Source organism: Fringilla coelebs (assembly GCF_963513975.1).
Source record: "Fringilla coelebs genome assembly, chromosome: Z".
In the NCBI taxonomy this organism is placed as follows: domain Eukaryota; kingdom Metazoa; phylum Chordata; class Aves; order Passeriformes; family Fringillidae; genus Fringilla; species Fringilla coelebs.
Window position 1 is genome coordinate 23,059,911 of NC_140031.1, and position 23,811 is coordinate 23,083,721.

At 38.6% G+C, this 23,811-nt stretch overlaps 1 protein-coding gene across 1 annotated transcript; it reads right to left on the reverse strand.

Moving 5' to 3' along the window:
- Window positions 1-6,228: 6,228 nt before the first annotated feature.
- LOC311165069 (betaine--homocysteine S-methyltransferase 1) lies at window positions 6,229-22,811 on the reverse strand. Its single transcript, XM_084224804.1, has 8 exons — window positions 22,724-22,811; window positions 18,890-19,022; window positions 14,960-15,078; window positions 12,757-12,948; window positions 12,056-12,203; window positions 11,110-11,292; window positions 7,580-7,808; window positions 6,229-7,110 (listed from the first exon to the last, which is right to left on the reverse strand). Exons 1-8 carry the CDS (start codon window positions 22,760-22,762, stop codon window positions 6,936-6,938), a joined length of 1,218 nt encoding a protein of 405 aa, XP_084080930.1. The 5' UTR covers window positions 22,763-22,811; the 3' UTR covers window positions 6,229-6,935.
- Window positions 22,812-23,811: the final 1,000 nt, after the last annotated feature.

Consider the following 23,811-nt stretch of genomic DNA (forward strand, 5'->3'; position numbering starts at 1 on the left):
TTAGCTATAATAATTAAATGTTAATTTATTCTTAACCAACAGGAGGAGATTCTAAGCAGGTTCTCCTTGTTCTGCATGTTCGATGACGTTGTTCTGTTGTTTCCTTTAGAAGCCGCTGAGGGGCAGCAGGTTTTCACATGGAAACAGGCTTTCATGTGCAAGAAAATCTGGAGCTGTGAGTATTATACATTTGATTATTTTAATGAATTCCATGCATCTGATCACTGAAGGTTATAACAAAAGTTCCACCGTGTAAACGAAAATGATTTTTGCTTGTTTATGGAATTTTGATGTATTTTTTCTTCATGAGTAGAAAAAACCTGAAGAATGTCCCACAAGTGTCTGCAAAGCCCCATTTATGGCTGTGGGGTGCCTGTAAGATTGAATTAAAAGGTAAGTCTGTCACATGCCCAGCACACATTTTGGCACTACTTTTAGAAAGGAGACCAGGACATTAGGACAAAAGAATGAGAAGAACTTTGATTTATTAGTTAGATTTATTGCAGCTAACAAGCTGACTAATGGAATAGGCTATGGTGCTCAGAAATCTCTGTATGCTTCAGATACATAAATAACCAGAGACCCTAATAAAACAGATTCTATTCTAGTCAGACTATTAAGCTTTTCCATGAACAGTAAAGACATATCCAGTAGTGAATGGAATATATTCTTGCTCCTAGTGCCTTTGCTTTATCTTGCTACCTTATATGACTGTCTGCTGGCTTTGATCCTGGCTACAGGGACTCACACCAGCCCACAGGTCTGGAGTGAAGCACTTTGGTCTGTCAGCACTGGATGCTCACCCATGTGATCTGCCCAATTGTTAACAACACAAGGAAATAGTGATTTAGATGCATAATTTTTCACTCATATAATAGTGACAACAAAATAGCTGATCAATTTGTAGAGGACTTTCACATAGCTTATGAACTTATGCATGAAGATTTGAACCAAGGGCCAAATCCTTTTTCAGCCAAATGATGTTCTGTGTGCACTTTGAAAAATACTAGCAATTAATATTTGGACATACTCCTATGTCCTTTCTGTCCTCAGCTGAGGACAATTTCCAGACACAGCTTTTCAGTAATACCTCAGGACACTCTCAGCTGAGTATTCTGGTAAAAATTACACATAAAAACTAAAAGTCTGACTTACAATGTTGTTACACCTTGGACAGTTTGTATCAATTCTGTCAAGCATAAAAGTAAAGCATTAACAGATTCTCTAATTTAATTCTTTACTTTCATACTCCTATGCAGCCATTCTTCCACAGGATAACATGACAAAACTGATAAGCTATTTTAATTTTCTAGCCAAAAGTAACTGGAGTATGGGTTGTCCTGGTCACACTCTCACACCTTTGCAATGTTTTATATTCCCACATGTAGGAAGTTTTATATTCTCACACAATGGATAAGGTGTATCGTTATGATACAAAAGGATTGCTTCATTCCTAGGCAAAAGAGCTAATCCTGTTTGTGTCCCTTTGTGCCTCGGTATCACTGTGAACTGAATGGAGCATGTACAGCTTCAGGGAAAAAAAAAAAAAAACCAGCAAATTGTCTTTCAGATCAATGGTGCAAATACTAATTATCTTTAAGAGTCCTGTCTGCCTAGAAGAACCAGCAGAACCAGTCACATTAAACATAGGTGTAGCAGTATGAAAGTAGGGTGGAATAACAATGATTTGTCTGAGACAAGAATTCTCATGTGAATAGAAGCATTAGGAAAAACAGAAGATTTAAAGAATATGGCCTCAATTTGCTCTGCAGTTATGGGGCAGTCTTGCCAAAATAACAGAGAAAAACCTTCCAAGGTCTGCCCTTGCAGAAAGCAGTGTCTGCAGAGGACACGGATGTTCATGCCTATCACATCTAAATTCTGCCTGGTTGTGCAGTGCTGTACATCATTTAATATTGCACACAGTGCCTCTTTGCCTCTGTCCTGTCCCTGTTCCAACCTTTCTGTGCTTTGTCCCTTCTCCATAATTTAAAATGGTTGTCTACACTGTATATAATTTGATCTTTTTGTAAGATGAGAGCAGACCTGGCCATTTTCAAGGAAAAACTTTAGTCAGTCCTTTTATTGAGGAAGTAAAATAATACCAAAATGTTGCACAACTGGAGACTTAATTAGCTTTTACAGTTCTTGTAAAGAAGACACTTCCTTGTTAAGTAGCAAATACAGGTGTAATTAAGCCAGTTCTGAAGTTAAATTGGAATTAACATCTCTTCTGGTTTCTGTCCGTGTGTGCAGATCTGAGGAGCCATTAGAGGGCCCCCCCTCCCGAGTGCTGTAGCCGCGCACAGAGACACCTGGAGGCAGTGTCCGCATAGGTTGCTTCAGACCCCTGCTTGTGAAGTAGTTTCCTGAGATTCCACAGTACAGAAAAAAATCAGAGAAGAAAAAATTACATACTGGAAAGCATGATTTTTTTAAAAAAGCCTTTGCCTCCATAGGATACACCTTTGATTTTCCATGGGTCTGTAATACTGTGATGCTCTTGTGAAGTGCTTTTTTACAAAAACCTTTGTAAGAAGAGCCAGCAGGATGTTCCAGTGTAACAGCTGACATAATTTAAAAGAACATGCAAAATTTCATGCATGGAGCAGAAAAATAGTGCTGCTTGACCTAAAGTATGACCTAAAGTATTCTTGTTTTTTCTCTTGAGTAGAACTGACCTACTTTTTGTTTGATTGATTGATTGATTGATTGACTGATTATAAATAAAATCGCATGTAGAACTTCCTTCCCGTGTTACAGTTGCCACTTGATCTCTTTCTTCAATTGCACAGAAACAACAGCATGCAAATGTTTTCAAATGACTGCCACAAAACATCCTTGAATCACCCAGGGACAGCTGGGAATGCTTGTAAAGCTTAGTTTGATTGATGCATGCTTGCTGTTGCTTTGTGATACTTCTCCCCATTCCAAACATACATTTCTCAATCTGCTTTGAAATTCATACTCTCCACTCTGATAGCATGAAGTCCTATTACCCTAATTTCTTTTTCTTTCAAATACACATCTTTACTAGACACAGAAGTTCTGAGGTGTAGTTGACCAAAATATATGGAAAGTCCATCTTCAGATTCCTAATGTATGGATGTAATTGATTTCTGTCTGTCTCAAGAGTCATCCATGAAGAAGTACACACCACTGGCAAGATTCAGTATGATGATTTCATAAAATTTATGTCAAATACCATCTATCTGAATAAAGTGGGACATAAGAAAAAGGTAACAGAGAACTTTGTAACAGAGCAAGCTGGTGATATAATGTATTTTACCATAATATTCTGCCCGTCCTATTTCACTGGTGTCTATACTTAATTAAATGCAGGATTAAAGTAGATTAGTTTATGTTCAATATATTTTTAAGTCAATAGAGCAGAACAAGACAGATACATGAATCCACTTCTTTTGATGTTTAGATTTAAAAAATGTCACTGAACCTGCCATTTCATTTGTGAATAGAGTTGAAAGACAAGGCGGAGCCATAAACTGCTTTAGGAAGAAATTTGGGGTACCTGAAGATGTCAGATTTAGTAGGAGTCTTAGAAAACTTTCTTTTCAAAAGAGCAGGGGAAAAAAAGCTGTGTTTTCTTAAAAAAAACCAAAAAACAAAACCAAACAAAAAATCCAAACCAAACCAACGCAAAACAAAAAAACCCCAAAAACCAATGTGGGTTTTGTTACTAACTCCCAATTTTCCTTCTTTACAACACTTTCCTTGCATATTTGGGGTTTACAGATAAATCAGACCAACATCTGACCATCGCACATCAGGTTTTTAGGACTTTTTTTTGCATGAAATTCTTGGAAACTTCAGCGGTTACCAAAAACGTAGCCATCTCCTAATGCATAGTGCAGATAGCTAGTAGTTTCTGAAGTTTATGGTTTTTCAGGTCCCTCTTGTCCTGACATTCAGTGTCATGAGCAAGAGTTATTCTTTAGATTTTAGAAATGTCAAAGACTTTAGCTTTTCACTTCTGGATCTGTACTTCTGAGGTTCAGACACTTCACTTCAGCTCACAGATAAAAAACATAGGAAGTAGCAGGGTCTGGATAAAGATCTGATGGAGGTGATTTCTGGGTATAAGATGAATCACAGGCTCACAGGGAAGAATGAATGAACGGGATATGTTGGATTGAGAGAGAAACAAGGAATGTATGTAAATCTTCAAATGTATAACAGACTTTAGCAAAGGAAGAAATTCTTCATGTCTTCATGTCACTAATGAGCTGTAAAGACATAATGGAGAAAAAACCCGAAAAATAATAAAGAAAGAATAAATTCCGTCAAGGAGTATTCAAATTAGGAAAATTTTGTTAAGAGTGAAGTAACCAAACACGATCCTTGGGAGTCCCTTCCAACTCCAAGTATTTTGTGTTTCTGTGATTGTAGACAGTGAATTAACCTGGTGTTGTCATGGCAGCTACATCATTAGATTTATTTCCAAACAGGTTAAGCAAACACTTTGTCCTACAAATAAATGATCCTTAGGTACTAAATACAGGAGCTAGCCCTCTAAAGCCCCTTTCACTTACTTAAATTTTCAGAAAACAGGGAATCAAATTTCCTAGGACTGTGCTGCTGGCTTTTCTTATTTCCTCAACAGGTCATGTAACTAACCATTAGAAGCATGTGAAAATCTAACAGTTTCCTTGTGCTTAAATTGTTACACAGAAACAAAAGGGGTAAGAAAGCTTGGTAGATTGGCTGGCTTTGCTGGTTGGTGGCTTTGGGCTGGTTTATTTTTTGAGGACAGTGCTTTTGAGGACAGGATTTTTTTAGGTGGAGTTTGGGTTTTCTTAATAGACTGGGTTTATAAGTGATCAGTAAAGCACCCTGAAGTTGTTTCCATCCCAGTGGAAATTCCTTTATAAGCCCAGCCTGTGATATGAATAAAACAGAGAATGTTTGTTTCACCCTGCTCTTGGGCCCACTCCCATTTTCCATGTATTTAAATGGCCTTTAAGTATTTCTCATCATGTATTAAAACTCATCCTTTCCAAATTGGATACCAAAAATTCAAAATCATATCTTCATAAATACCAGGTTCTTCACTATTCTGTGTTGTGAAGTCATTCATTTCAATACAAATTTTTGCATGTTATGACAGTTTCTAAAAAATCAACCCAGCTACTTGTATAGCTAGTGTATGATGGTCAAACAGCATTCTATTCAACAAGAAGTCCCTAAACAGGTAATAATTGTTCAAAACATTTCTGTACTGGTTGTGGCCTTTGTTTTAAGCCACCTAATCTTGCATATGTTCTTAATGCTACATGCGTTTTGATGATGATCAAAGATCTGGCATTCCTGTTTTACAGATTTTGCAATATTCCACTCTCCGCAGAGGTAATGTTGAGAATCATTTAGGAGGGAAAGGAGTTTATAAAGTGCATGAAGTACATATATACTTACATGGACGCTTTCCAAATAATCTGCATTTTAAAATATCTACTTTCTTGATTTGTCTGCTTTTGTCTTTCAGGAGAAATTTCTAGCTAGTAAGTATTTTAATATGTTTTAAGCCTGGGGAAGGCAGGCTTAAACCTGTCTGCCAATAACAGTCTGAAAATGATGCATTAAGTTTCTCACTGAAGTGTTGCATATGTAAGTGTTTCCTGAACTGCAGAGTACCAGCATGGATAGAAACAAGGAAATAAGCTTAAACATAAAAAGTAGTCTAACTACATCTTTCAACACTAACTGTGAGAATGAGATTTTCATAAATGTAGTTGCCTTAATGTAGGATGAGTGAAAATTAATTCTAAACAGAAATTGAAGTTTTATGGTACTTCACAGAAATAAATGATGGAAATGGGTGCTTTACAAGTTCTAAATATAGTGGTACCCTTCCCATGAAAACTGTATCTTGTTTGAAAACAAATCAGTGTACAAATTCCATGGGTTTTCTAACTTAAATGGGTGGATCTATTTCCTAACAGAGTTTTAAATTTTTAAAACTAAGATTGCAGAGTGAATCAATCAGCTAAAAAAAAAAAAAGGATGTTGTACTACTCCTCTTTTAAACAAGAGTTATATCTTAGAAACCTGCTGTTTTAAGATAACCAAGTAATTACAGTGAGATTTCCAGAAATCAGCTGTATCATTCATTTGAAAATTAGTTTTTTTACTGGAGACACAATATACTTTTTGAGGTTTTACAATGTAAGGTGTGAAAATAATACAGTACTATTTCATTATATTATTTTAAATTTATTTGACATTTCTTAAGATTGCAGAGTAATTTCTTAAGCCTTTTAATCCCCAGAAGAGTAAATCCTGTGTACACAGTACCTTAAGGCAAAAACTGAGTTACCTACCTGCCATTTTTCTCTTCTAAAAGCTCTCTGCATATAAGAGATTCCCACAAGATCTCATTTTCCTTAGGTTTTGATAACAGTTGTAAGATATATTTTTTCAGTTTACTTTTGTTCTCTTGAAACCAAGAAAGTGACTACAAATAATTGGCAGTTTGTGTGTTTCTGCACTAGTTCTCAACAAATCTTGAGGTTTGAGGAAGCTCCTATAATAACAAACTGGAAACAGACTTGGGAGTTGAAGTCCATTGACACTGTATTTATAGATGGCTTTTTCTTTTTTCACAGGTGAGTTGAGCCAGTTATTACTTTCCAGGTATTTCTGTGTCCACCCAGTTAATGGCACTCAGCTATCAGAAGCTCAATTACTATGAGAATCCAAAATTACTTTTGACTGTGTATTCTCTAAATTATTTGTCCAGACAAGGATTTTACTATCAAAGTTAGGCATATTTACTATGTAATCACATTTTTTCTGCATTTTCTCTCTGTCATTACATTTTAACTAATAAATCAACACAGTATTCATCTTCACAAATTTTCTTCTAAAGCATGAGATGGTCTGTAGATAAATCATTTTAAGATTTTTATCACTGTGGTGGATTAGAACTTCTTTTTTTGGAAGAGCTCCTTCAGCTGCTGTTCAGTGGTTGCTTCTTTCTGTTGCATCAGCTCCTTGGCTCCTCTGGTCACTCCCCAGCCATCTGGCTTTGACATGCAAGGACAGTATGGCCTGCCGGAAGCAGGCTTCAGATTCTCCCAGTATTCTTTTCTTGCCCTAAATAAAGAAAAAGAAACTCGGGGTTTTTTCCCAGCACCTCATAATTTGGAAGGAAATGTGACTTAAATGACAATTGCAAAGGGTCATCTAACTTGTAAAGTTGGACATTATATTTATATATAGAAGTATGAATGAAAACATGCAATCAAATGCTACATGCTTTAAAAGTACCTTTCCATCTCTGAAAGGAATACTGTAAGCAAGCCACAATTAGGAGCTGATATACAGTATTCTCTTTTTCATTATCACGATTTACATTCACAGGATCTCCTCTACTTCTCCTTCACCCTTTTCCCTGCTCTTAGGTCAGCATTAATTCTTGGAGATTAAACATAAAACATATAATTCTAAACATAAAATGTTTACAGTAATGTTTAGATGCCTATATCAGCTAAGCCAGCGTGCTCTGTGGAGCAACATAAGCCTTTGCAAAAGGTGTGTCGGTTTCCAGGTCAGATATACATACCTTGCTCTGACCCAGGGTTTGGTATGCATGCTCAGGTTATCACCCCAGCTACCATGTTTCTCAGAAGCTTCTGGCAAAAATCCTCTTTCAGGAGCCAACTCCTCAGCTATTGCTCGGATATGATATGGCTCGAAACCACAGCAGCCTCCAATGAAACGAATTCCTAAGTCATAGGCCTTTCTTGCATATTTTTGAATGTCCCATCTGGTCGCAATTCTTGGCTCCAGACCTGCAAAGACATTCATATCTTAAGTTTCCACCATGGTCCGTTCAATTTTTATCACTTTTTTTGTAAGAAATCATCTTGTTGAAACACTTGCACTCTGTTTGCAAAAGTGGTTGTAGATGCAGATGTATGTGTTTGAACTCTCTGGCCTAGAATCAGTGATTGAAACTTTTAGAAGGCCAGCTTTCAGGTTCTGCAGTGCTCCACTGACCTGTGCTTGTAAACATGTTTGGCCTTAGTTACAACCCCAGTCATGAGCAGCTTGCTGCCTCAAAGCACCTCGTTCCTTGTGGAAAGTTCTGTGTGTAAGTCAGTCAGAATGCCATCTCTGCTGCAAGTTTTGTTGAGCATTGTGATGGAATAACAAGACCTGAGAGAGTAGACTTGTGGAAGGAAAGGAGCAAAAAGTGAAAAGAGCAAAGAAAAGAACACCTCAAGGAGCTGGAGGCACAAGAGTGGCATAATTGGAAAGAAAAGAATGGGGACTTAAGACGAAACTTTAAGAAATAAAAATACAGAAATAAAAGAACAAAAATCCTCCCACTTCTTAATGCATATGCACATCTGCAGGATGTGAACCAGCATGGTTATCAGTTAAGCGCAGCATCACGTCTGTGCACTGAACACTGCTGGGCAAAGAAGCTGTGGTTGAGGTAGTAAGGCTCCAGCAACACAAAGGAGAGTAGGATTGAAGGATGTCTCTATGTCCTGTCCCAAAAATGCCTAACATGCAAGAAATTGATACAAAGCAGATATACCCTAAATCCAATTTGTAGTTAAGAATCAGGTTTAAAAATAAAAAAGCAGAAGGGGGACAATTAAAGATTCTTATGCAGAAAATTATTGGTCTCAGAGGGAAAGATGGGACAAAAGAAAAGTAGGTGGCATGGAAATATGGCATGGAAAACTCTGATTAAGCATTTTAGAAAGCTGTTCAAATAAAAACAAGCTTTTGTACAGTGCTGCAGATGTGATAGAAAGTATCAGAAGCACAAATGCATTATTTCCTCTTCTTTCATATATCATTTAGAAGCTAATGCAAAATTTATACAAATGATCAACAGTAAGAATGTGTCATTGTGCACTCAACTTACGCCTATATAAGCGACTAAGTGTCAGGGGAACAATATTGGTTGTTTCCCTGTCATCTCCATCACCCTGTGACAATCCATGTGACATGATGGCAGATGAAGTGGCTAAGCCACTGTCCATCATATTTGAAAACTTGTGACAGTCCAGTGAAGTTCCTAGTGACTGGAGAAAGGGAAACATAACCCACACTTTTAAAAAGGCAAAAAAGGAAAAATCAGAGAAAGAGAGACCAGTCAGTCTTACAATGCCCAGAAAACCTTAGATCAAATCCCCTGGAAGCTATACTAAGGCACATGGAGAATGTGGATGCGATTGGTGGCAGCCAACACGACTTTACTGAGGACAAACTGTGCCTACAAATTTGGTGGCCTCCTATGATGGTGTTACAGCATTGGTAGAGAAGAGTTATGAATGTCATCTTCCTGGACTTCCACAAAGCATTTGATACTGTCCTACACAACATCCTTGTCTTTAAAGTGGAGAGACACCTTCCCAAAACTGACTAACATTTTATTTATTTTTTCCATGTCTGTCAATGCAATAGTTTTCTTGGCTTTATTCAGAATTAAATATCTCTAACTTGACAGTTCTTGATGAGGAAAAACTGTAACACGCTCCTTGATTTGCTCCCTCAATATATCTACCCTTGAGAAAATTGTGTATACTTTCAGTTACCAGGTCATTTCTTTCTAAAACATTGTCCTTATTTAACTGGTGACATTTCAGAGAAATTGCAGCAAAACAGAAGAGAAAACATAGAAAAATGGAAAAAGATCTACAGAAAAATAAATCTTTCTGGCATCTAATTGCTGGAATTTGTCAATACAACATACCTTATGCTTCCCTAGAAACTTAGATCTTGTTGTCCTGTAGAGAGTATATGCACTCTTCAGATATCTAAATATCTCTGTTATTGCCTTCATGAAAACCAGGTAATTTGATCAGTTTAAAAATAATTTACTGAAGAGATTATCTGCTGTCAAGCAATCAATTTTGCTACTTCTGGGTTTTGAAAACACTCACAGAGCAGGTCTTCACCAATTAATTATTCATGGAAATTCTAAATGCTGAGATGTCATACAGATTGCTTATAGCACAGAAGCCAAGAACCATAATAAACCAGAGTGAATCCTTCCATTCACTTGATTGCTTACTGCATCTGCTTGATTTTTTTTTCTGCTTGCAATCAGAGGAACTATAAGAAGGAATGAATAGGATAAATGAGTTCCCAACACTTTTTAACATCTTAGATATTTTCAGGACTCAGACGTGTTATTACCATTTAATGAATGCCCCAAGCTTATGCTTTATCCTCTTTCTTTCATTTATGTAAAGAGAAGGATTTAAAGAAAAACAATGAGCTTCCTGAAAATCACATCTACTTCTCAGTTTTTTTGCTGCAAATTCAAACTGTGAATGTTTTAGGACCATTTATTCTGATCTTGAAAAGAAGGGTGTGTGTTATCTGAAAATGAAAGAATTTTCTAATCAGCCTTAAAATGTTTAAGCTGATTTTGCCCTTACGTTACAGGGCAAAATATTCACATGAAAATAAGCCCTAAATACACAAGCCTTATATAAATATTAAATGGCTGACTCCTTCAGGTTTTGTAGGGTTTCTCCTGAGCATACATGGAGACTTCTCCAAACCCCTAAATTGTTAGCAATATTGAAGTTCCCTTTCTTGTGTTTCTCCAATGTCATGTACATCAGACAATCACACTTACAAGATTTAACTACTATGAGTGCAATAGTAATGCTCCTATATCCATTGTACTGTATTCTATATTGAATGCTTACACAGGCAAAATAGGCCTTGTGAAATAGAAATCACAACCCAGAAAAATGAGGGTTTTTTACTACATTTGCTGCTGCTCTTTGGACTGCTTACAGCAGCCCTGAACAGGGTTCTACAGCATGAGGAAAAATATTTTTTAAATTAATTTAGATAGGGGCATTTAAACCCTTTTCATTGTAATTACACATTAAGTTACATTCTGTGATACTGCTGAAGTATTCTCCTTATGTGGATGATGCCAGCACTAGATAACTAGACAGGATAACTAGGATATGCCAGACAGGATAACTAGGACTCATCATATTGAATAAAAGGACACCTTGCAGCTTCAGCTGTACTAAAAGCTGGGGGGAAAAACAAGCCAGGAACAGCCAATAAAGCAACACCACCAACAAAAATTTACCCTTGTCTTACCAAAGGGAAATTCCGGAAGATCAATAAATCCCTGCTTTCCACAATCAGGAGTATGGAAAGCAAGTGGCTGGCACATCAGGTGGGCTTTCAGTTTAGCAGCCTGCAAGCCCTCTTTCATCAGCCTCACAGTTTCGATGGAAGTTTCTGGATCAAAATGGCAGTTGACTCCAACTATGGAAGCACCTAGGAGGAGGAAAGTAACTTCAAGTCACAACTCCCCAGGAAGTGAGAGGTGAAAGTTCCACAGCCCTCTAGAAGCAGAGCTGTCCACCTTCACATCAGCGTTATGAAAACAAGGCAGCTGTGCTACAGCCAGGCACAACTCTTCTGAGGTTGATTTACATTTACATTTACATCTCAGCTGCACACCTCTTTACCTTTCTAATGATGAATCACATCTTCTACAGCTGTTTTTTCTTCTACCATCCTACAGTGTTTAATCAGTGAGGTCTGATTATGTAGAGCCACACATGGAAACAGGTGGCAGGTTCCTAACACAACCCTTCCCCTTGTTCTGTAGAAAACAGCATTTCATAGGGAATATTATTAATTTTGTCATTCTCTTAATTTTCTCATCTTAAGCTTGAGCTGTGTGGAAAAACAAGAGCAGAGAATCAAAAGCAGCTTGGTGCTTGTGATTCTAGAATTTCGGGATGGGTCTGTAATGAAATTTGAGCAGTTTAGGATTTTGCTGTATTTAGTATCAGTTTTCTATAGCTATTTCTCTTACCCATTTCATACACAATCAAGCATTTCATAGCTGTATTTCCATATGTTTTTACAAGACTGTTCTAGTAAAGTACATATAAAAAACTTTTCGACAGAGTCAAAACTCCTATCAGATACAACTGGCAAGCTACCTTGACATACATATCTATTTATTTAAATAATTAGGGACTTTTCTTTGTTCCATATTTTCAAAGGGCATATTAAAACAGATTCTTACCAGCCTTTACCAGCTGGACAGCACATTGTCCAGGGGACACTCCATGCATGTCTCCTTCTGGACCAATGCACATCGTAGCTGCAACTGGCTTTCCAGATTCTTTTAGAACTTCAACTGCCCAGACAGCCTCTTCAACATGTTCAAAATACTGAAAAAAAAATAAAACTAGGCTATTTTGTTTCTCAGCAAAGAAATATAAAAATTTCTATCCAGACCCCAAATTCACCATCAATACAATGATTTGATTATTTTCTGATTTATACTAACATTATTCAATTGAGTTTACTCACACAGTTAGAAAAGGATTTTTAAAAGTGAGTAAAAATAAATTAAAAAGAATGCTACTTCTGTTTCAGACCAAGAATGCCCATAGGGGAGGTTAATCAAGGATTAACCCAAGACCCATAGTCAACTAGAAAAGTTGTCTTAGGTTGCTTTCCATGTACTGGAAGAAACAGGGATTAGTCAAGATCCCATCAGAATTTTCTCTTTGTATCCATACAGAAATCTTCTTGACTTAGGTAGAAACTGAGGTTCAAAGACCCTATTCTAGAACACCTGTAGATGTTGGTGGACAAAAATATCTGATACTACTGAGATAAAATCACAGCATAAATTTTGATAGTTCCTAAAGTAGGCTAGACATCTGAAAATTTAACACTATGCCAGTTGAAGGCGCGTACTTATTTGTACAGATTTACCTCTGCAATTAAGAAGTCCACATTCTTCTTCATAAAGACTTCCAGTTGCTTTCGAAAGGCTGCTTTAACCTCTGTTTTATCCTTGCAGCTTAAGTAAGATGGTGTTTGACTGACTCCTCCAGCCACTAAAGCATCACCTTCATTAGCCACTTCTCTGGCAATGTCACAAGCAGCTTCATTCACTTTGTGGCACTGTGTGAATATAGAATCTGTTAGTTTTATCTTACCAGAGGTCTGCACAACCCTAGAAGGACAAAAATAGTCAGAAGTCATAATGGCTTTTTCATGTTTTTGTTACTTAAACTAAATATAATTAAAGTCAAATGGATTTTTAGAGTAATATTGATTAGGAAGACAAGATTCTTTAAAACAGTAACAAACATTAGGAAAATAATTTATTGCCTCCTCTAAGTTATCATATTATCAAATACTACCAAATACAATACCTTTAATAGATCTTACACAAATAGCCTATAAAAACCAAGTATTTGGTGTGAAGAGGAATTTTCTTTGCCTCTTAGAAAATGCGTTAGTTACACCTAAGCATAGGTTTTCATTTGAAATTTGTGAATGGAAAGGAAGATATATGAGAATGTCAACTTTTCTTTTTTTAAATGTATTTTAGAGTTGTGATAGTTAACACCTCTCACTGCCGATATAATATTCATACAGGGTTATTTAAGACATTTTAAAAAGATATCATTAATTATGTGATAATAAAGTTGCCAGCTTAAAGAAAGGGAAAAATATTGCTAATTAATCACCAAGACCGGAAGTCATATTCCTTCTATACCTAAGTTGGGATCACCAGAACAGCTTTTCAAAAAGAGGTTAAACCAAGAAAAAAAAAATATCTGGGGAAAAGAATGATTATTTGAGGTATTTAACAAGTATTGATTATAGCAGGTTTCTCTGCAGCCCATAGACTATTTAGAAGTCTGTAAGTCCATAATCTCCTCTCCACTGAAGTTTCACATGGCTGCCTCAAAAAACCCAGCTGATTTCTAAAGCTGTTGCTGACAGATTGTCTTCCATTTGCACTTGTGCATGGGTACCTGCCTAGGGACTCTGTGAGGTCCAGAAATTAGTTAAATCGTGGAGGAACCTGATTCTAGAAAATACATGGCAGGAAATACATTTTGAGAGGTTTGATGTAATGCAATCCAAATACCAGGTGCTCCTCAGCCCTTATAATTTTGCATGTGAGTAAGAATTGAAGCATAGCTTGTTCCAGGGTTACTGTGTTTCTGGGACTACCACTTCAGATATTTCAGTGTTGCATCTATTGAATATAAAAGGTACACAGCATTTCAGATAAATTTGATCATATGACTTTTTAGTACAAACTCAATTAAGCCTCAAGTGTTTCCCTAGTCCAGACTGTTCTATTTTCTGACTGAGGATATCTTCACAGGTGCAGCTATTCCTTCCTCCCTGAGCCCTGGAGAATTTTCTCTAGTTTGCTGAAGATAGAATGTACAGCAGGACCAAAGGAACAGGATCAGAGAAACCACTCAATGACAAACATCCTAGTGTCAAGGGTACTATATAGAAATGTTTGGTAAGGAATTCCACTAGACCTTGGGCCTGTGTCTAGTAAACACACCCAGAATCCTACAATTCCTCTATGTAGGGGGTTAGAAAACACTAACAAACATGGTATTTCTGCTGATGTAAAAAATTACCTTCACACAAGAGAAAGGGAATATTGAATACAGTGTATAGCGTGGATTATTTTAGTTGCTACTTAATGAAGATGTGGTTCTAAAAACATCTTGTTCTTATTAGCTATTCATTATTCTCTAAGATTCTTCACCATTTTTACAGTTCAGTAATTTCTATGGATGCTAAAACATCTCTGTTTTTTCACTAGTTTTGCTCTCTGTGCATTTAGTACTCCCTATAATCTTTGTATCTAAACTCCAGTAAACCCATCAGAAAAATACAGAAACAGAAAAATACAATGTGGTCATTATCTTTCCTCTGTTCATCCTTTCCCCATTTTGAGTTTGATTTTTGTTTTGGTTTGGGGTTTTTCATCACTTCACCTTGCTTTTTTGCTATTTCAGACTCTGACATTCCATCATCTCATTCTCTGGTCCTCAAACACAGCCAAAACTGTTAGGACAAACTTGATAATATCTTTGCCAAACCTTTTGAAATTGATCAACTTATTTTGTACCTCCAAAATTGGTTTACTCACACTTATTTTCTCAGCTACATAGTTGCCCCTGTTCTCTAGTTTGTCCTCACTGGCATAAAAGGTGAAGGTCTGCAGAACATTGGATCCAGCTCTGAGGAATTCTCGGTGAAGCTGACGAACTGCAAATTAAGGGACAAGGTTATTATTGTGTCATCCCCAAATCCAGTGTTTATTGATGTAACATTACTGTAAAATAAGTGACATTGTGTCTACTAGACGACCAATTATGCTTCTATTTACTAGAAGCAGTACCCAAGTCTGCATAGAATTTTTTTCTTCTCACCATCAAAACATTGGGTAGAAAATTTTCTTCTTCATTCTTTTCTGCTAAGAATGACTGAAGATTTCTATATAGTTTAGCTGCAGATTCAGTTCTGCCTGCCACCCTGACAATCCTCTATTTTCTGCAGTCCTTCAGATCTCCCAGATACAGGGCTTTATAGAGCTTTTTTGTAGTGATTTAGGATGGGATAATGGATGTCTGACAAAAGAACACGAAAGCATAACAAGGAATACCAGACAAAAGGCTCTTCAAATGAAAAAGCTTTCTTCTCTCAGCTTCTCTATTATGAAGAAGAAAACAGAAGAAAGTACCATAGCAATAAATTAAGGGACAAGATGATAATTATATGGAAGAATACAGGGTTTCATTACCTCCTCTGAGTTTTCTCCCCCCACAAAGTTGTAAAAGAGTATAGTCAGCCAAAACCAAAGCTCTATTTTACTAAATACATCCTCACTTAAAAGAAGATTTGTTGCTCCAGAAAAGTGACTCACAGCACAGAGTTAATTCTTCCCTTATGTCACCACATGATGATTTTACTACATAAACAACAATCCTTTTAAAGGAAAGGTTACCATTACTTTCAATAGACAAATTTCCTACATTAGGACTTCAGGAAAAGGCTCTGTAATGCTAGTCATGACTTTCTGGCTGTAAGTAGTACATTGCAATTGCCACAGCAGCAACAGAACAGTAACTGTTAATTGATTTTATATATATATCCGCAGAATATTAATTACAATAGTTACTAGAGTGCTACTGATCATGTAAAACAGAGTGAAATGCTTAACAGCTTACAGCAAACACAGGAGTTCCTTACTTACTGTACACAAGATACTTATTACCTACACACACAAGAACACTGCAATTTCTATGGCAGATGTTTAGAAGGGTTTTCCTGAAGTCATAGTTTATCACAACTCACTGTCTACAGACACAGTTTGTGTCACTAAAAATATGCAAGTTTGTCATGAGAATAAAATTGCTCCCATATGCTTCAACAAACATAGCTTTCTACAGCAGAGAAGCTCAAAGAGCATTTTGTGTTGCTAGATTTAACGTGCACACATGCAAGCATGTCTGCTTTCAGGGAAGGATTGGTGTACTCTACTGGTACAGTATTTTACTTCTAGTTGCTGCCTTGGGTAACTACAAAGTGCTTCTTTTCTTACTACACAGGTGACTTAATACAGCGCTTCTTTGTCCAGCAGTCACAAAAATCTTTCCAGGAACATAGGTTGTAGCAGAGGTACTGTTCAAAAAGTTCTTGGAATCTGCCTGAATGCTTGGAATCAAATTTCATTTTCACATCTTTATGAAGGGACAAAAAAGTTGTCGTGCTGGGAGTATTCTTTTTCCTACATCATAACAATAGGCCACTGATCCCAAATAAAAGGACTGTCTTTTTATGTTTCTAGTGTTTTGGCTTTTATCTTCTTGAATGAGGAAGCATTGATGAAAACTGGTCAGGAAATAGGAAAAGGGAAAAAAAAATCTACAAATATTTTCACAATGACACTTCACACATGACACTTCAATAGCAGACCAAACCTAGAAGAATGCCTGGGTTTTGTGTGAATATGGATGGTGACATAAGTAGGAAAATGAAATATTATCTAACACATGTGATTAAGGAACTTCATACCCCAAAATATCAGGTTTGTGAATAGGAGACATGGGATACATTTTGAGGGAAACAATAGCGTTATAAGTATCAGTTTCAATCTCATTCAATCTTGAGCAAAGAGGCTTTACCCGTAGAATACACTGTGGTTTTTATCAAACCCACAGCACTATGCAATATCAAAAACCCAAACCACTCTTCCAGCATGTTTCCTCAGCATTTGAGACATGGCAATAACAGTCAAACATGAGGCTAAACCATTATTAATAATTTGATGCATTTTAGGAGTCAGATGTGTAATGCCAGTTTTTCATTTAAATCCATCATGAGTTGGACATTTCATAAAAGACACAGACATAAGCTGGGAGGAGATAGGAGAAATAAGCACCCATGCATATGGCTCAGCACAGAGCAATCTCTGACTGTCTCAGAAGTAAAATATATATCTCCTAATTTCTACAATTATCAGTGTGGCAAATCCCCTCCCATTAATGCAGTTAATGGCCTTGAACTCTTTTTTTTTTTTTTTTTAATTCCTTGCTGCCTTCTCAGAACTTCCTTCCTTTTCTTTCTTTATAAAGACAAGAAGGTCTGGTAGCTGTATGGTTTTTACACCCACTTCTCTGCCAGTTGCTCCTTGTGTTCTATTACATCTGCTTTCAAAGTAACATGACCCTTGAGCGAGCAGCAGCAAAAGTGTGGAGGGAAAGCAGCCCCACTGCACAAGAAGAAATTAGCAGATTTGCCCTGAAGGGTGGATTTATAAATAGCCTATAAGAGAGATGTGCAGCATGGGGAGAGCTTTTGAGGTGCAAAAATAACAGGCAAAGGGGAAAGAAGGAGCATGGGACAAGTGCTATGAGCTGTAAAAGGGAACATGCAGGGACAGACAGAGATAGATGTGGAGAGAAATAGAGAGATGATAGAATGTCTCTTTGGGAGATGAGAGTCAGCAAATTAGGTCATCAATCCTTAAACCTTTCCTGGAGCTCTGCATTATCTGAACGTGCCCATAACCCTAAATTAGGGATGCTAAGTGACACATGAGTGACATCTGAAGGCTGAGAAAGATTCGGCTGAATAAACAGGTGAAGTGTACAAGTGATGTAGCAAAGAGAACTAAGACATCTTTCCTTCTACTCCCCTTCCTTCTTCTCCTGTAGAGCAGAAAACACTAACTTGGAAAGGAAAACACCTAGAGGAAAGAATTTTTTCCTCAGAATATTCTGAATTGACTTGTGGGATTAACTGCACATCGTATTATTAGGGCAAATGCTTTCTTGTAATGAAGCATGCATAAATAGATAATACCATCTGCTTCTGCACTATTTATGATTAACACTGCAGTCTTTACACTGGAAGCCATAAAATGTTTGGTCATTTTCTCTCTGTCCACTTTAAGAGAGTTACTCTCTTGAATGTTTATTGCAATTTTTAGGTTCCTATCAGGTTTATAATTCCCCATTTTACAGTGGAGCCAGAAACATTAAATACTTCCCATTACAATGTTAAAAACTGTCATTTCTCTGAAAGAATTAATTAAAAAACTATTTTTGATTATAAATATAAATGAATTACTGGAACAAAATAAAACAGATAGTTAACCACAGAATTCCTTTTTATAAGGTAATTTATACGACAAGCTTTCAATGATCAGCACAAGAACAGACTGGATAAATCTATGAGAGAGAAATCACTGAATGTTATTAAACACTAATATTACTACATCTGCATGAAAAAGTCCCTGGGATGCAAGTTATTGAAAACTGGGAGAGCATTCTGAAGAGGTATCAGTAGATGTTTGCACTACTCATATTCTTACAGAGCCAACTGATTTTGGCCAGTGTTAGAGCAAGTAAAAGAGGCAAGATGATCTGCTTTCAGGCTGTTCTTAATGTAATTTTACAGTGTCAAGGAACGCTTGTATTTAAAAATCTACTAAGAGCTCTATATATTTATTATTGAGTCAACCATTACATTGTTTACATTCACTATAGGAATATAATTTCCCAGTAAAACTGACCTGCTTCTGGATGTTCCACAGTTGCTTCAGGAGTCCAAGGCCCAGCTTTTACATATCCCCTCTTTTCAAGAGCAAAGACAAATCCCCCATCTCCGATCACAATTTCTCCAGCATCCAAGCGTTCTAGAATACCCTGGGGAAAGCATGAGGGCAGGTTAATAATTACAGTTCTTCAATTTGGTAGCTATTTTCTCTGTTTTTGCAAGGTAGACATATCTGTGAGCTAGCAGAAATATTTTTGCCACAATAATAAAAAGGAATATATTTCCTTTGTAAAATTCTAATTAAAAGACTGGTACATGTGCTCTTTTGGAGCATAAGGCTTTAATATGCACACATATATTACATGTGAGACTTCTCATGAGTCAGTTATATTGTTTTCCAGAGATATTGTTTCCAGAACTGCAAGTCAGTGGTCCAGCTCTGTTCCTATGAAAGTAACACGCCATCTCAAATTCTCCTGTGAAATACATGAGAAACTTCTTAAAATGAGACACTAGTAGCACTGATCTCTCTATTAGCTCATCTGCTCTCCAGCTTCCAATGCCACCTTCACAGAGCCTTCCCACAAGTGGCTTGTGATTCCAGATGGCACAACAGGCACCACAGAAAAGGAAGCCTGCAACACTTTCCTACCAAACAAGACACATCTCAGAAAGCTGACTTGCAGTTTCTGACAGTCTTTTCACAGCCTGGGTTTGCTTACCCAAATTTACAAAATTAAAGAAAATCCTGTTTGTTTTTCACAGCCCTGAAATGTTTTAGAATGCCAAATTACAAACCTTACAAAACCCTATGCAAGATTAACCTTGCTTCTCCCTTGAACTCCACACTAATGCAAGGAAAGTGACAATTATCTTTTTTGTAAAACTGAAAAGCAAGAGAACAAATACTGGTTTGTTCTAAAGTACATTACATTTTTATTCCTTTAATTGCTTCATTGACTTGTTCAAAGCTTCTAAAAAGTACCTACTATTGGAGTAGGATTGATTTCTACAATTTGACGGCAACCATAATTCCATCTGTATTAAAAAGTGGTTGAATACATATACGAGGGTAGTGAGTAAAGGATAAGAATTAATCAAGGGTAGGACTGAAATTTCCATCCATGGTTTTCTTCATTTCAACAGAAGAAGTTTGCAGGAGTAGGAAAAAGAAAAGCCTTATGGACACAGAGTTGAGTGTGATTTTCATGCTGAGTGGACAGGTTTTTTTTACAATTACCCTTCAAACTTCCATTATTATCTTTCTTGATAATTTCCTTTTCATTAATACAATTCTCTCATGCCATACATCCCACAAAGACAAACGCTTACAACATCTCAGAACTGCTGTTTAGGCAGAACAAGAACAAGGGCTTTCCAGCAGTGAGGAGCAGTGTGCCAGCTGTGCCACTTTTATACCCCACACAGCAGCGTAAGGGTCCTTGGAGCCCACAGAGCCTGGCTGAGAGCATCACCTGCTTTGGCTGAGGCGCTGGCATTGCAGCAAAACAGCAGGTCTGGTCTGTACAGTGCTGCTGTGCAGAGCTTTGCCAAGTGTTGGCCTGCAAATTTCCGCATCACATTCCATTCCATACTATGGACTTGCCAAAATATTGAGCCCATTGACCTTAAAACTTGAACAAAGCGTGCAAGTTTTTATCTTTGTCTCTACAGAATCAGGGAGAAACAATTTTAGAGTAAATGTCAGGAGGTTTTGTGAGGATTGTGCTTGTAATAAACCAACTTTCATTTGTAAGAGAATGCCTCAAATGGGGCCAGCAAAACCTCACTGCTTGAGTCCGTGCTTCCGTTGCCTGCCAAAGAATCTTTTGTAAATGAAGCCTGCTTCAGAAATTTGATATGCAGAAGAAAAAGAAATCTTTAACATAAAGGCAGCCTCAGTTGTTTTTTAACTAAACGTTGAGTAACAGACACAAAATGTCATCATATATAGGTATTATATTTATTATTATATTATGTATTTAAATGTACTACAACAGAACTTTCTTTTTAAAAGTCACTTCTTGTATTAAATAGCAGTTTTTCTTCACAGTTCTGTTTAATTTTGAAGTACAAATCTTCACTTTTGACACACAGAAACACCATAAGACATGTTTGAATAGACCATGGCAGCTTAACATATTGTGATATATTAAGTCTAGCACCAGGGTATCTATTGGCAGGAGAGATAAATACAAAGCACAAAATACTTAATAAAACCTTTGTTTGTCAGGTCATGCTGGATTCAAATGGAAATAACCTTTTTGCAGACTTGATTACAGGTCTGCTATCTTCTCTTCACACCATTTTTACTTCATATACTGTGCAAAATGCCACCTATTTAACCACCGTATAACTAACCAAAAATCAGCATCAATATTGTTTTGTTCAGAGACCTACTGCTGTGCGCTTATGTCTAATCCAGATCAATATTGTACTGTCAAGTGATCTGGTAGGAGACAAAAAATGTGTTAAATTACAGAAAACAGTACATGTAAAAAGCTATCCAAGGCTTTTTTTGAGCCATCTTTTGCTGCTTTACTTTTGCTACTATGAATGAAGTCACAGCACATGGTCCATACACCTATACATGGAAAGTATGAGTGCAAGTGCCTCTATGAAGATACTCCTACTACCATCTTTAGGCATGTAGCTGGACTGTGTAAGTGAAAAACCTGCTTGGTCAACCCATAACCCACCTTTTCATCATCCAGGAGAAAATAAATCTTGAAGCAACTATTCACATATCAAGCCCTAAAGGGAACTCCACTGCTTGTAGGGGGAATTTCTGCTAGGTGTTGAAATTAGGTGGTATATGCCAAAATATAAAAAGCAGAACAAATACCCTATACTTTCTTCTTTAATAATTGATTTATCTGTAGGACCTAGAGCTCATAGATTTCTTACCATATCTTTCTGCTCTTTTGCTCTACACATGAAAATGTGTAAAACCCATTCCGAGAAAGATGTGCCCTACTAATGGCAATAGTGTCCTCTAAATAGAAGATAGAATATGTGATTCTGCTGACCTTGTCAAGCAGCAGCACAGGATACCAGTTCTGATGTGTGTCAGAGAGTTTGACTTAGATATTGCTCATAGCTTTACCTTAATGGCATGAATGGCTGGTGCCTGGATAACTTTTTATACTGGCTTATTCCTTTAACTAAATGGGGGAGCAGTGGGCATGCATACATAAGAGTCTGGGTTGATATTATACAAATACCAGTCATATTAATCAAGGAGTGAGAAATCTGGACCTTTTAAACACAGCAGGCAGGATGCTGGAGAGAGAAATCTCATCCAATAACAGTTTATCCTTAAAACATTCACTATTTTAATTTTAATTTACTATTTTAAAGTGTGTTGCAAGTCCTGCTTAATTCACGTATCAAATAGCATTACACTAAATGGTTTTGTATTCTGGCGGCTCCACTCTATGTGTTCAGAGAAACCAAGATTATATGGGCTGTGACTGCGTTAAGATCAATCTAATTTATCTGTCTCGTAACGATGTCCAAATACCCTTAACCTCTCGATGCTGAACAGGTACAATTACTATGGCTTTATTTCAGGTTTTCACAAGATCCCCTTACCTGAGGAGATACCGAGTACCTTAGAGAGAGGTTAACCGGCGACACTGGCGGGTTGTGTCAGTCAAGAAGCAGTTCCCCTGCAGAGCCCGCGGACACGACCCCGCGGAGGCGGGAGGCGGCCGGGAGCGCTGCCCTGTGCCAGGCTCCCGCCGCGGGGCTGCTCCCCCGCACCGCCCCGTCCTGCCGAGGCAGGCACGTCCCGCTCCACGGGGAGCGGCGGCCGGGTCTGCGCGAGGGAGGGAGACGGGAGATTTACCCTTTTGCCCTGTTTCGCGGTCTTCCTGATCGGCAGCATCTTCTTCGCCCAGGCACGATGCCCGCACGGCTATTCCCCGACGGCGCGGTGCGATCCTCGATTCGGTGGGCTCTCCGGCCGCTCGTTTATAGCCCCAGGAGGAGGCGGGACGCTGTGGGCAGCGCTGCGGGCGGTACCCCCACCCGGCCCGGCCCCTGACGCCTCGGGGCGCTCTGGTTCGGCCGGGGCAGCCCCGCTCCCTCCCGCCGCCCCCGCCCGGCCGGCCCGAGGTTCGGAGGCGCCCGGCCGCCCCCCCGGCCGCCCCCCCGACTGCCCCCTGTTCCGAGGGGCGGTCCGGCGCCCTCCTCCGGGGGGGCAGGGCTCGGCGGGGCAGGGACGGGACGGGACGGGACGGGACGCCGGACAGCACGGCAGAGAGCGGCGCGGAGCTAGCGCTCTCCATCCCTGCTGCGTGTGCGGGATGAGCGCGGTGCTGCGGGGAGCCCTGCGGCGGCTGCGGCCCCCGAGCCGGCCCGGGCCCCTCGGCGCTCAGGGGCGGTGAGTGCGGGCCGGGCCGGGGACGCGGGCAGAGGGGCCGGTCGGGATGGCTCCGCGCCGCTGCTGTCGGGGATGCGCAGAAAGGGCGCTGGTGAGGGGAGCCAGCTCCGGCTGGGGAGCTGTGGTCAGGAGGTGCCTCTGTGCGCCTCGCCTTGCTGCGCCAAAGCCGGAACCAGCCCGGCGTGCCTTGCTGACCTGGTGTAGCGAGGTCCCTTCGGTTGTCTTCTGGGCCATACCGATAAGCAAATAATGACCGGTTTTAACTGGCACGATCAAACATCTGGGTGACCTGTTTAGTTCACTGGGAAGGTGAAGCCCGGATTCTTGCCAGGCTCCTGGGCAAAGGTTTGAAAAAAGCTGAAAGGCCCATGAGGAATTTCAAATCCACAGCATAAAAGAACAATAAGAAAAACCTTTATGCTGAACCTTGATTACCATGTGCCTCAAAATTCAGTAGAGAAGCTGGTGTAAGTGCCACACATCTGGCTGTTAAAGAGCTTACTGTTAACTTGCAAAAATTAATATGTAATCAGAAAAAAGAACCTGTGCAT

Excerpts from the sequence above, each read along its gene's own strand:
- LOC311165069 (XM_084224804.1), bottom strand. The coding sequence starts at position 22,762 with ATGCTGCCGATCAGGAAGACCGCGAAACAGGGCAAAAGG. Across the intron at positions 19,023-22,723 it reads CCGCGAAACAGGGCAAAAGG|GGTATTCTAGAACGCTTGGA; the intron begins GTAAATCTCCCG and ends TGCTTTCCCCAG. Across the intron at positions 11,293-12,055 it reads TGTCCAGCTGGTAAAGGCTG|GTGCTTCCATAGTTGGAGTC; the intron begins GTAAGAATCTGT and ends TCCTCCTCCTAG.